The 14,599-nt window shown below is 40.4% G+C and overlaps 1 protein-coding gene across 2 annotated transcripts in view; it reads right to left on the bottom strand.

Moving 5' to 3' along the window:
* MCTP2 (multiple C2 domains, transmembrane 2) overlaps positions 1 to 14,599 on the bottom strand; it is a 110,630-nt gene that overhangs the window by 35,013 nt on the left and 61,018 nt on the right. For both annotated transcript variants that reach the window (XM_009335173.1, XM_009335172.1), the window contains exons 14-16: positions 11,809 to 11,910; positions 10,999 to 11,073; positions 10,084 to 10,203 (exon numbers count right to left, since the gene is read on the bottom strand). In XM_009335173.1, coding sequence (XP_009333448.1) covers positions 10,084 to 10,203; positions 10,999 to 11,073; positions 11,809 to 11,910 — 297 coding nt within the window. The remainder of the gene's footprint in view (positions 1 to 10,083; positions 10,204 to 10,998; positions 11,074 to 11,808; positions 11,911 to 14,599) is intronic.

Below are 14,599 nucleotides of genomic sequence, written 5' to 3' on the forward strand. Positions count from 1 at the left end.
GAAAGAAAACCTGCCAGAAAAATCTGACAAAAGCCTGAGTGCCAGAGCTGGCTCATTCACGAGGGTCCATCGCCACCTACAGGATTTTCCTCCTCTTCAGAAAACCTGCTACTCGTGTTCACACAGGATTTGCCCCAAAACGAGGATGGAGATTTTTAACTGATGTTAAATGACATAGGTTTGCTGAAGTTAATGGAGTTACAGTGATTTAAACCACCTACAGACATGTCTCTACTTATTCCCTCATTTTAGAAGAATAAAAACTGCCTGTATGTTCCAAGGGAATGCACTGTTCCAAGCTTACATCTGTGTTAAAAATAAAGGATTTGCCTTTTTAAAAATTAAAAAAAAAAAAAAAAAAGAAAAAACCCACAAAATACTGACAGGGAAAAAAGCACAATAACAAGGGAGATGGTTTTACAGAAAGATTGTAGATGATGACTATTAAGTGCTTTAAAGTACTTTCTAAGAGGTACCAGATCAAAGTAATGTGAATAATGAGACAAAACCAAGCAGATCCTGACTGAAAGAAAATCAATACACCTGGGGTTCTGGGGGGGAAAAAAGCACATACTAAGAAAGTAAAGGAATTTTTTACTTTCAATGACAATTTCGCTTCCTAATACATACCTTTTTTCATAATAGATACCATGGGTTCCCTACCTTTTTTTTTTTTTTAGTTTGGGCTGAGCTGTATAGCTTTTTCCTTACAGCTTGCATAGTGCAAATCCATGCCAGACTTTGGGAATTTTACACATAAGCTTCTCAAATTCTGGTATTTCCAATAGTGGTGGGTAAGTAGCTTCTCTCTCGTGCTCCTGTTTAATGAGTCCCACACAGATGCAGCATTCATTAAACTTAGAATACTAATTTCATCTTTTTTTATGCAATTTCTAATCTATGAATAAAGTGAACTTTCAGGAAAGGCAACAGGTAAATTGGGGGGAAAAAAAAAAGTGACTGGATCCTGATATAGAATATCATCTCTTTAGGACCAGATAAGCTAGCAAATGGTTACAAATAAATTCCTCTTGGTTTTCAACCTACCAGTCAATTGATAAGAATTACAAATTACTGCTTTCTCACAAATTCAGAAGGTGCTCAAGATATTTGGTCTGGAGTTCCTCTAAAGAATCTAAAACTGCAAAAAGAAATACACCACAAGAGAAAAGCCAGCTTTCAGGCAGCATGCACTTCAGTCTTTCCCACATTTTTTGTAGCAAATTCCTAACATTGGGATGTAGATTTGTAAGGTAACTGTAAGAATCGTAAGCTAAATTCACCTTGGCATATGCAAGTTTTGCAATTCCAGCGTGAGTAAACGAACCAGTGCTGCCTTCAAGGATATTGAATTTGTTTTTTCATAAAACCGTTAAATAGTCAAAGACAAAAAAAAAACATAATTAAATGCTAGTCTGTGATTAGTCTCACAGCTAGGAGAACACAGCATATCCGCTCATGTGTGGTTAGAAACAGGAGTTCAGCAATGTTAAATATACAAATAAAACCAACAACAAGCAAAAGTACGATTTTACCCTGCCGGACAAAGCAAAATAAATACAAGATATGCAAAAATAAACAGAAAATGTACAAAACGGTGTAAAGATCAACAATAATCTCTCACAAAACTTTAGAACTTCAAAAGACACAAGACGTTATATATTAGGAAAAAAAAAAATGGGCTTCATAAATCAAACAGCTAAAGTACAAAACAATATAGCAAACTCCAGCCAGACCACAAAGAGGGTTCGCTCTTCATAAACATCAGATCAGGCAGCTAAAATTATTACCAAAGCTCTCTTGTAACTGTCACCTGTGGTGGGTATAATTACAGGCTACTGCTGCAAGCACGCCCACGTCATATGGCAATAAAAGGACCTACAGCTTGCCAAGACCAGGCAGACAATGGAGAACATACACCACCTGACGAGAGCCCAAAAAGATCAGCCAGGGAGACTAATAAAAATGACAGCTTCGAAACAAATGACAAAGCTTCGACCACAAAAAAAAAAAAAAAAAAGGCAATATCAAATTAGCTGGAAATGCAAGCGCCGAGCAGAGTTCTCCAACAGGTCACAACTCGAGCAGAAAGCCAGTCAGAACTGTTTGCTGATGCATTTAGTTCAGGTTTTAGCTATAAAGAGCCCTTTTTCAGTAGCTTTTTTTTTTTTTATTAGATAAAATGTTTGCACATTTGGGCTTGGCTTTGTGGGCTGTCATTAGATAGCCAAACAGATGAAAACTACGTATTTCTAATCCAGTTGTGGAGACAGACAGATAGCTAGATAGCTACACATGCCTTAACGCAGGCACCTTCTAAGGATATATCTATATACTGTAACAAAGCTGAATTTCTTTCTCATTGCCTTAGTTCTTTACTGGATGCCTGCGTACACATTCCTACTGACCAGCTGTACAGAGGCTTATCCTCCAGCAGATCTGGACTTTTACCTGAATACTTTGACTATAAAGTTTAACACACACCACCAACGTATTAAAAGGCTTTATCACTAAGTAAAAACAACGTAATGCAATTAAAGACCGAGAGGCAGGGATTTGGGACTGTCATTACCACGTGTGAGGGAATCGTGCCTATGTGATGCATGCAAGTTTTGAGTACACCACACAGAAAGCACTATTATTGCTCAAAAATATGAGCACAGCATAGATTTACATTAAGAGGAAGCTCCCCAACCCCAAAAGCAAGGGACTCTCTATACAGGGTAAGTGCCTTTTTAAGCAGGCCCATAGAAAATTAATATTACTCCTCAGATGCAAAATATGGTTTTGTTTTTGTTTTTATTTTGGAACATTTCACTGGTAAAAAGCAAATCGCCAAAAACCCTGAGCTGGAAACATAAGACCATCTATCCTTTTTAAAGTTAAAAAGGATATTTGTACCGGTCTCTGCTCAGCTCCATCTCACCCCGACTCCAAAGCTTCCAACTTTGCTTTTTAAATCTTGTTTATCATGTTGTCAAGCTTCTAAGTGGTTATTTCCCTATTAACGTTGTCCTTGTTTGTTCTTACATTTTTGAAAGAGCTGGAAATAACATGTGTTTACTTTGCTGTGTGTCTCTCAGCATCATCAATATAACAGTTGCTATTCCAGGAATTTTAAATGCTGCAGCAAAGCAAAGCCTGGAATCTCAAACTTAAATCGTATTCCCCTCAACCGAAGAAGAATAATACTGGAAATGTAAAAATTGCTGGGAGAAGGGTAAAACCATCTCCTTTAATTGCCTAGAGAAGCCTGTTTCTCGTCTCAGCAGCTACTTGCATGTGTGAGGTAACGTGCTCCTAACAGCTCTGCACGCACAAATGGTGAATTTTCACAGGCACTGCCATGAGCTGTGCGGAGGAAGCGGGATGTAAACATTTGCTCCATGATTAGGAAAATGCTTTTACTGGGCTATAAGAGCTCAAAATAAAAACATACCTCTGATCCAGCCTTTTCACTGGAGTTCAAGACAATAATTTTAAAGATGTGCCTTTGCCAGTGATTTACAGAGGGAAAGAAGGGAGGAAATATTAGGGGCTCTGAAGAATTACTTACCAGGTCAAATTCCTGAAACCCTGCCTTTCACTGCTCCTCCAGCACTAGCTCTCGCCTTAAATATGAACAAATTTTTGTACCAAACTGTTATTTTACAGCTCCTCTATTTAAATAGGAACTGCATTCGTCCCTTTGCCGACTGCTTCTTTAAAACTGTAGCAAAACACAAGCTGCAAATGAGCTAAGAAAAGCCCTTAGCAAAAGCTCTACAGTAAAGCGGAAGTAAAGACCATCTCTTTTGCATTAATACTTTTTTTCTTTTTTTTTAAGCTTTTTCTTTTTCCAAGTTCCCTATTCAGTGTTTGAAGAATACTCATTCTTCTCTCTTTAGGATTACATCTATTCATTTTATTTAGCTTTTAATGTGGAGACATTTCAATCTACCACTGCTTTAATGCTGTTCCCGAATAGTTTGGGAACAATGATTTATATTTTGTCTTTAGCTATGAGGATGAAAAAAAAAAGAGGGGGGAGAAAAAAGACTATACCCTTCTCATCAGTTACACATGTTGTCATGGCAGGGTGGTTTGTGCTTTGTATCAGGGAACTGCTTGTTCACAATTAGCGGACAATTCATGAGGAAAATAAGAAAGATTTTAGGGAAGCTCACGTGAGAACACATCTTCCTTCCCCACTCTACAGAAAAGTGAATTATTACCATCTACTGGTAAGTCACGAGCAAAGTCTCAGTGAAAATTATCGTCTATCCTCTGCTTGGTTGGTCAGAGGTCCAAGAGATGCTTAGTGACTCTGTCTCTATCCTAAGTTGTTTGGATTTCATAGCTGTTACTGGTCTCCCTTCTCCATAGATTCTTCATGTTCCTTCTTGAACTTCTGCTCCAAGAATTTCCCTTTATTGATCTATAACTCCCCTCCCATCAAGGGGGGGGGGGGGGAGAATCACTGTGTTGCAAAACAATGCACGAGTTAAATTGGATGTTTTACCCGCATATTGTTGTCATGTCCAGGGTTGAATTATGCTTAGAACAAACAGGACTGGAACATTTTGTGTTTTGCTTGGGAAAGTCTAACCATAACATGCAGGAGACACTTGTCCACATGCAGAATGAAAGATTTAACCCAAGTAAACTCCAGAAGGCTTAGATTTTGAGTTAACAAACATCTTTCCTAAGGGAAAAGAACATTTCCCTCTTACTGATACGCAATTAGCAATTTTAGAGGACACTGTCAACAAGCTAATGGCCTTTTGCCTGTAGGTCATCAGTATAAATATAGCCCAGGTCAACAGGGATTAAAAATTGTTCATGTCTAAGATGGTTGGTCTATGAGATGAGTTTAACTGGGCTCAGATCCAGCTCCCATATCGCAAGCTTAAGTGGCAGCGTGTTAAATGGCACACGCAGCAGAGATGCCCAGAAGTTCATGGGCTGCAGAGTCTAACCGATCTCTCCTATCCCAGATTAGGACTGAAGCAAACTGGCACAGTAACGCACATACGTGCTGCCTCACTCAGCTTGCCCTGTGACGACTCAGGCCTCCAGTTCCCACAGCCCAAGAGGCCAGCACCAAAAAAATGGGGCATCCTCCAGCTCTCTCTGGATTTAAAAAGCTTTAGAGATCTTAATGGAGAAGAGTGCCAAAATCTCACCTCTGCAGCGAGGAGCTCAAAAGCTTAAGTTTGGGTTTCCTGCTGCATCCACAACCCCCACCCAGCTCTGCTGGGCATCCAGAAATCCCAGGGCTTCCCTACTCTTGCATCAGCTGGCTTTTTGGGAAGCCGAAACTGCTCCAAAATGATCCCACGCCTGTCATTTTCCCAGCTGCCCACCATTAAATAACTGCAGTCAGTTTGACCAGAAACTCCACATTTCTAACACGTTACGTTGCATCACCACATATTCCTTTCCTTTCCTCCCAGTACTAACCCATCATAAAATAATTATCAGACACACTACAATGTCACTGCAAAATAAATAAATACTGCCTGTGCACGCTGCATTCCTTCTCTGGCTGACCCAGGCTGCCAGCTAGGGCTGAGCCTGAAAAATAGCTCCCACCTGTACCCACCCTGGCAGCAGCCTTGATTAGCAAGAAGCCTAAACCTGATATAGCAGGACATGCTGCCAGTAAAAATGAAGTATGCTGGCATGGGTGAGCGTGCAGGGACCCTGAAGCAAATCAGCAGCGAGCACTGCCAGTCACACCGGAGGTGCTATGGTGACTGGTTTCCCATCGTTTGCCTGATCCTGTCAATGTCTCTTGCAACTATCATGCAAACTTTAAAAAAAAGATACATGATAGTAAAAATTCCAGTCAATATATCCTTTTAATTTGCACCAGATTATAGGGTTTTTTTAATGCAATTACTGTAATTTCATTAAATGACATAATTACCGTTAATGCAGAGAAAACTGTCAATAGAAGGTGTAATTATGTTGTATAAAATCACAAGCACAATGTGCAATGATGCATAATTCCTCATGAAAATCATTCTGTGACTAAAATTAACTTTTAAAATATTTTTAAAATACATATTGTACAGTAAGAATGATTCAGTTATTATGGACTTAACTTCCATGACCAGGGACAAAGGGGGAGCAGAGCAGGCAGTGAGTGTTTGCATGTGGAAGGAAGGACCAGGAATTCAGTTTAGAAGCGCATCAGAAAGGTAAGAACACAAGTTTTTATGTGCACGAGCGGGAAAAACAAGCAGCTTATAATCACACGGATATACAACATGACTTGTGAGCAGACATTCCCCTAGGCACATTTCACCACACAGCTCCAGCTTTTTGAACACCAGTAACGCAGCGTGGAAGTGATGTCTCAATGGAGAAAGGTGTGACAAGAGGAAGGAGTGATGAAGACCAGGCTGAAAACCACAACATTCACCCTGGAAACTGGGAGCAAGTTGTCCAGGGTAGGATATGGATAGTGTCAGGCACACTAGCAGAACCATACAGGGATGTAGTAAACTACATCTCTGGGTATCCTCAAAGTAAAGACCTTTTTGAGAGGCATGTTTCAGTCAAAATGCAACGTTCTCAGGTTGAATACAGAGATAACTATATCAAAATTAAATAAAACAGAGTAGAATGCCTGAAGAGCTTTTTGATCTTAAAAATCTACAAATCCCCCCAAATCCTGAATTGATGGAGGAGAACACACAGAGTCTTTTAAGATCTCCCCCAGTATATGAACACTATTAACTCTACAGGCAACATTTTCCACACGTGGGAATATTCCTGATATTCCCAGGCACAAACGTGTCCATTTTTCACACCAGACCGACGATGAAATGTACACTATAAAGAATCCAGAAAACCTACGTGTGACTCCTCCGACCCAGGATGTTTTTTCTAGAACGTGTAACACAATTTGCACCAAACCCTTTGTGCACAGGGCAAATAACACCAAAAGTGAAATTTTGCTTGTCACCTCGCCTCCCTTTCAACCCTCTTTCCAAAGCTCTAAACCTGAAAAATTTCTGATTTTACTTGTGCCTGAGCAGGCCCAATCAGTCTCCTCTGTACCTATACAATTAAGTCAGGTTAAAAGTCATCAGATTAAAATCGCAGAATGCTGATGAAAAATATTTCATTTTTATAGCACAAAAAAAAGTTAATCTACTCACACGTTCTTAGATTGTCTCCTCTCACCATTACAAACTAATAAAGAAGTTTAGCTTGGGATGATTTGTCTTACAAATGAGAAAACATGGTGATAGCATTTTTCTCATTCACTTGCGTCCTGCCTGTGCTGTCCTCTGTTTCCTCCCTCTTTATCTGTCCCTCTTTTTCTCCTGAGCACCCAGAATTAGCAGCTAATGTCCTTGGCACACACCTGAGCTGTCAGCACTAATGGGGAGGGAGATGCACTATAATGAAGACTAAAACGGGAAGGTGTAAGGTACCGCATCCTCACCTATTGCCATGCTCTGATGATCTCACAAATAGAATCAGAGAATCAGAGAATCATTAAGGTTGGAAAAGACCTCTAAGATCATCGAGTCCAACCGTCAACCCAACACCACCATGCCTACTAAACCATGTCCCTAAGTGCCGCATCTACACGTCTTTTAAATACTTCCAGGGATGGTGACTCAACCACTTCCCTGGGCAGCCTCTTCCAATGTTTCTTCTGTCTGGCAGTGGTTTTTGTCTGATTGCTTAAGAAAACAAGGTTCACATGATTATACTGCCTGCTTGTCTTTCTCCTCCTCCCTCCCTTTATTCCCCCGGGAGGAAGGGGCATGGGCTACCTGTAGAGGGAAACCAAGGGCAATACAACAGGGGAGGGGGGTCCTAAGGACCACCCAATCTCTGGGATTATCACAGTGAAGATATGTGGAACGTGTAGAATATGGTCACAAGGGTTACTGCCAGTGGCCCAAGGGACAACATCTGTAAGAAAAAAGAATGGCATTTTATGGTTTGAGTGCCTGGCTAACACTTAAGCTACCAGCCATGGTTTCACGAACCCAGCTGAAAACTGGGTGAGAAACTTTGTGCATCTTCCTCGCCTCTGGTGTTCAGCGTCAGCCACAGGCGGGTTGTCAGTAAGGACAAACATGGTACAAGCTAAGCTGATACAAAACCAGGTACTACAAATATATAGATGTTGCTTGCTGGGGAATGATGATTTTTAAAATGTAATATTTGGTACACCTTTTATTTAACCTGTTAAGAGTGAATTTTACATACAGATTGGGGCAGGGAGGGATGCTGCACCTACCATGCTGTGTGCGTATTTTCAATGCTATGAACGCACATGCTGGAAATAGTGAGAGAGATACATAATTAGCACTTCATTTTAAGTGCCAGAGCTGAATTATTTCCACGTGGGAAAAATCAGATAGACAAATTTTGGTTTGTAGAAGAAACCTGCAGTAATTACTCTTAGAGTCATGTATTCTTATTCCTTTCCCATTATCCACTTTCCTTCAGAAAACTAGGAGTATTATGGTATCCAGTAAAGATGTTAATAGTCTGTGACTTGTAACCTGCTCATCCTCCTTTTCACTAGGAATCAATTCCTTCTTCTGTAGACCCACGTTCCCACCTTCTTATTTTTCTGCCTCTCCACCACTTCCAAACTTTTCTTAATTCCAGAAAACTGAACTTCACAGCTGTAACTTCACAAGTGTTTTGGTGTAAAATCTCTTAAGAGCAAGTCTCTTAAATACGTGCTTAGATTCTTGCTGTACGGTGATGGTAGGACATCGGCACTGGGATTTTACATACGTCCCTCCCTTTCCAGCCCCAGCGTGGATGACCATCCGGTTCCCTTGTGCACAACCGTAGAGCTCCCCTGCACAGCCATACCTGCTTCAGCGAGGTACCGGCTGCTCTGCTCTCCACCAGCTCTTGAACCATTAACTTTAGATATGATCGAAATAAGCTTCGAGCAACAGGAAGAAAAAAAAAAAACAAACAGAGAAAAGACCCTCTCATTCTATCTACTCTTACGTGCCAGTCAGCCCTCTAACCTGCAGGGTGAAAGACAGCTCCTCTGTCTTTGCTCTGAGCTTCTTTCAATCGGGGATGGTCCACTTTACTCATCTGTAGCAAATACACTGTGAAGTGTTTTCCTCAACAACCTTTAAGAGACTTATAATTCACAGACAGTAAAAGGGGGAGAAATCTTGGAGATGTGGCTGTCGTTTTGCTTAATAAACACTCAACTCAAACTTTCTTTCTGCATGCTGGACCACCACAAAACAATTTTGCAACCTTTAATGGCATGCCAAACATTTCAAGCATGAAGAAAATGTCACACCACAGAATAAAAAGCGGGCAAAACCTTTTTGTGCTTGAGTGGATTATAAGAAAACTGCAAATGGGGTGTTTACCACCAAGAGGAAAAAGGAGAGAGCTGAAAAGTGGGATAGGCAGATATAGAACTTGGCTTTTTGTTCGCAGAGCACAGCGGAACTCACTGATCAGCCTTTCCCTTTTCTCTTTTTTTTTTTTTTAAAGCAACATACTATTACCATCAAGAAAACAGATTTGCAACAGGCGATGTCAGCAGAGCTGCTTACGTGCCACAGGGACACAGGCATAGCAGTCACCGATAACCTGCAGCAAAGTGCCACCTCATTGCAATGGAAGGTGGAAGGAACAAGACCCATCAGCTCACTGTCTCACCCAAATCAGAGGCATCTCCCTGCATCACCCTCTTGGCCACCACCTTCCTCCTTTCCTACCCAGTTGCCATGTTTAAAAAAAACTAAAAATAAAATAAAAAACCAGAGTCATCACACGGTCACAGCCTTTACAGGGTGGCATCACCCACCATGGACATGGGCATCCTCAGTGCTCGGGGCAGGCTGGTGAACACTTCTGCACCGAGCAAAAAAAGGCTATTCCTGAAGGTCTAATTTCCACACCCATCAGGCCCAACGTGGCCCAAGCTGCCTCGAAACCCGCAGCCCTGCAGCCGCGTAGCTACAAAGTACCAATAACAGCAAACGATAAAGGGCTTTACGCTGGTGGAGAGGAACGACCAGTAACACTCGAGATCTTATATCACTTAGCCTCATGCAACAAAAGAAGAAATCCACTTACCACAAATGCTATCACGCTCTTTACCGTGGACTCCCAGAGAAAGCAGCTCCGAAGGAATTGTATTGTATTCCATATTGCCATGGTGATTTTTTTCACACGATCAACATTTCTTGATAAGATCTGATAAATATTGAGTGGGAGGAGGGGAGGAGAAGAGCAGTTTAATCAAACACTCTAATATCCTGCTATTGCTTCAGAAACGGGGATAATTTAAGTTACAAATGTATGCCAGGGCACATATTACAAATAAAGCCTCTATCTCAGAGGCACACTCCAGCTCCCGTCTGCTTTCTGATTACACCCAAACCTTCTAGATTTTCCACATCCCTTAGAAAAAAAGCAAAAGGAAAAAAAAAGCACATCTTGATGCCAAAACTAAATAAAATAGTAACACAAACATACCTTCATTCCCCTTCAATTCTCAAAATATAGCAATGTCTCAGGAAAAGGGCCAGAGAGAATATAACCAAAACACTGAACCTCTTCTCTACATGTTTTGGATTAGTCCACAGAAATAAATAGGGAATTTTAGCCTTATTATAGGCACCTATCCTAAAAAAAGGATAATGGCCATTGTTCTAAAACCCTATAGACTTTTTAAATAACTAATTTAGATCTGTCTTCTTCCTTCCCTAAGGAGGGAGTAAGGTTCTTGTTCTTTAGGTGCTGCAAACTGTGCAACATCCACAGCTATTATTCTCCCCACTCTGAATCATGAAGCAGAACTACTGATGCAAACTAGATCAGAAAGCAATTTCGTGTTAACACAACAAACCTTTTAATATATACAGAAATACACAGAATTTACATGTTTGGCATTTTATGCATACATAGCTTTTGTTCTTACAGCTGTGCTACAGCAACTCAAATCTTTCCAAAACAAATGCGAGAGCTTAGCCCAGAGACTAGCTTCACCTTTTTAGAAAATTTGCGGTTCTCCTCAGTGAAGCGCTTTTCTCGGGGCTTGAATGTTCTAATACTTGCTTTTACCTAAGAAGGAAAAAAAAAAAATTTAAAAAAATGTGATGTAGTTTTAAGTGCATTATTTCAGTTTTGTATCACCACTGTCTATTAGGAATTTCAGGATCTTTCACTCTTTTCAGCCCCTATGTGACTTAGGAGGAGCTGCTAGGAAAAACGTGGATGAGTTGAACTGGGCAAGGCTGGACTCACTTCAGCAAAAGCAGAGCCGCGGTGCAGCCCACAATGGCCTTAATAAATAGGATTTAACTTGGTAAAAGGCTGTAGGGCATAAACAATTGAGACTGACTCAGCCACCTAAAAACTAAGTGCACTGTGTCCATGCCTCATTAATTTTCCTGTCAACACCCTGGGAAGAGAACATCACGGGTCAAGCTTTTTGAGGAGGAAGTAGGTGTTAAAAGTAATGTATAATAATCTAAACATTAAGCCCTTTTTTGGCTGTTGCAAATGAAGCCGTGGCATACGGTAATAGCACCTCCTTCCTAAGGCGCTTGTGGTCACTATGAGTCCAAAAATGCCCCTGCATTGTCCCATCCACCTGGAGGGGCCATCTCAGAGCTCTGAGGTCCCAATAACTTATTCACCCACGGCATGAAACACTCCTCCACCACCAGAGGCAATCAGGTCGGGACTTTTCCTGCTTAGCTCCTGGTTTTTAAAGCATCATTCCCCACCCTCATGCTTGCAGATTTACACATTTCTTACACCAGCGATAAGCAAAGAGAAAGTATTTCAACTTACAGGATTAAATAGGACATCCAGCTCCAAGTAAATTACTCCTTTTGAAGCACGTTCCAAGTCTTTATTTTTCAGCGTGTAACAACTTTGTTTACCGTTTCTAATCTATAGTTTGGGGGGGAGAAAAAGCATCAATATTTTCCCGGCTGTAATTCACAATATAATTTAAAGATACTACAAACAAATAGATAAATAAATCGCAAGCACAAAAAAAACCCGCTCCCCAAACCCTGATAATATACTTGGAGCCTGAAATACAAAATGACCGTTGGATTAGAGACCTATAAAATTGCAGATTAAATCTCTTATGGTCCAACTTTAATTTACAGACCTTGTACTTTATAGTAGAGCAGCGCACGCAATAACCAGTCTGAAAATTCTGCCCTGGAAGCCAGTGAGTTGATGGGAAGTAATCAGCCTCCGTTATTACAGGTTTAAAATAGGATTTTTCTTCCAAACTTCAGGAAAAGAGCCACAAACAACAACTTACCTACCTATTGCACACTGCAGTACACGAACCCACTTCTTAACGCTTAGTTTATTGCAAGGTTATCAAATTATTACCCAGGAAACAAATGCAATCCAAAGGAATTAATCATCTTAAGTGGAGCGAATGCTAATGTAACAACTGTTCAAAATTAACTAATTCGTGTAAAAGACTTCTCCCTCCACCCCACCTCTGAATTTCAATACTATTTCTATGCTCTAATCTGCCGGTTGGCCCTATCGCATCAAACGCCTATTAAAAAAAAAAAAAAACAACAAAAAAAACCTCCCTCACCATTTTGTAAACTATTTGGCTCAAATCAAAAGCATTCTCTCTTCAAAAAGTGATGGCAGAAATGTATTTATTATACACAGTAGGATATGTATTGATTAAACATTTGGCTTTTTAGGAAGCAGACCAGTTAATTCTAAACAGCAGTAACATAAAAAAACTGCAGCTTACCAAAAAGCTACATTCAGGGACTGTAATGATCAAAGATTAAAGATAACGGAGGAAATTTGGGGGCATGAAATTGCAACCATATTTAAAATGGCTATTGCTGCTCTGGCATTTAGAAGAGGCACTCATATAAACCATGGTAGAAATGAGTAAGGAAAAAAAAAAGGCATAATGGGAACCAAGTGATTTCATGACACAAGGGAAAGGTCACTTCCCTTCCCAATGTTGCTCCATCCTTTCTGTACCAAATAGCTCGTTAAAGGGTAGACGGGTTTTCTGGCTAATGGTTGAAAGGGAAGAGGGCTCTCAGAAGGACCAACTTTGCATCCTCTGTAGCGTCCAACCAGGAACTCCAGCTTTTACTATGTTCTCATCCAAAGCTTTGCTTAACAGGATGCTAGGAGTTTTGCAGACATATGTGGAATTTATTTAATAAAAATAAATAATAACAATACTAGGCACTGCACTAAACCGATACAAAGCACCTCTGCTTTCACTGCAAGAGACTAAATGTAGGGTTGGAGCTGGTGGCAAAGGATGCTGTAGCTCCCAAGAAAGGGGCAGGCAAAACACTATTTTGCAGACCAGCAGGCTCAGATAACCTGCAGCCCCAAAACAGAAGAGCTGCTGAAGTGGCTAGCCCCTCTTCTAGGGCCAAATGGACTGGCATCAGAAGGTCCTTGGGCCAACTGCCACATACGGTACTGTCGGCCCATGATAATGGATTCTGCTATTTCAACAGTTTGTTTTTCCCGCCCTCACGCAAGGGGAAAAAATAATTTTAAAAGCTACTGAATGAAAACAAAATTTATTTGGAAATTAAAGATTTTGTTCAATTTCCCAAATTAACTGAAAAATGGATTTACTGATGGTAGAGATACAGGGCCAGAAGGACTTGGTTTGCAGTTGTTATCCCTTCGGTCCAAGGGGATGCCACCAGCAGCAGGTTTAGACTGAGCTTTGATTCATGGACTCTCCTGCAACAGGATAGAAGGTATATTGTTCTCAGTGTATCTGCAGAGATGTAGGTGTCCAATACATATCACAGTATCATAATTCTGGATTCTCCATAGTTACTAATTTCTGGGCTGAATTTCCATGTATTTCAGTTACACATATTTCTCATAACATTTCATCCTGTTACCCTAGGAGCAACAACTAGTGGGACGTTCTCTTTATAGTCCTTGGGATATACTTCTTTCTTACTTCTTTCAAGAGCATAACCAACAAGGAAAAAAAAAGTCACATGCTGCTAAATTGATAGAAAAAGGAAAAGAAATGCTGTCACTACTGAGAAGATCGAGTCTGATATCATGGTATTCTGCACTCAAAAAATGCTTCTGACTTTGGGGAAAAGACTCTTGATTTTAAGAGCTGGAGCTGAATCAAACATTTTGGGTGTGCCTGCAGGTGTGTTTGCACAGTAAGTTTCAAATCAGCAACAAATAACTTCCACCTCTGTCCGTCTTTGGAAACAGGGATTGTTTGTCGCCTGGCAAACTTTTTAAAATGGTGTCATTATTGTTGTTGCTGCCATTTTTAAATTGAACAGGGCAAAAAGTAATGCAGTGCAAATACAGTTTTACAGTCAGCTTCATTTGGCATCTTTAATTCTAAGTGTTTGACTTGTCTGATAAAAGATATGCAATTATAACTCAGCCTAAGACTAAGCATTCATACATATATCCTAGCTTTTGACCTTCTTCAGAGGAAAAAAAAAAGCGCACAAGAGAAAAGAACAACTGGCTACGAAATGGCATTTCTCCACTGCGTTTTCATTTGGATAAACAGAAAAAGCCCTGCAAAAAAGTCAAAGAAAAATATCTCTTACAGTTTTGGAAACATGCT

The sequence above is a fragment of the Pygoscelis adeliae genome, unplaced genomic scaffold, assembly GCF_000699105.1.
Source record: "Pygoscelis adeliae isolate BGI_AS28 unplaced genomic scaffold, ASM69910v1 Scaffold21, whole genome shotgun sequence".
Taxonomy (NCBI): domain Eukaryota; kingdom Metazoa; phylum Chordata; class Aves; order Sphenisciformes; family Spheniscidae; genus Pygoscelis; species Pygoscelis adeliae.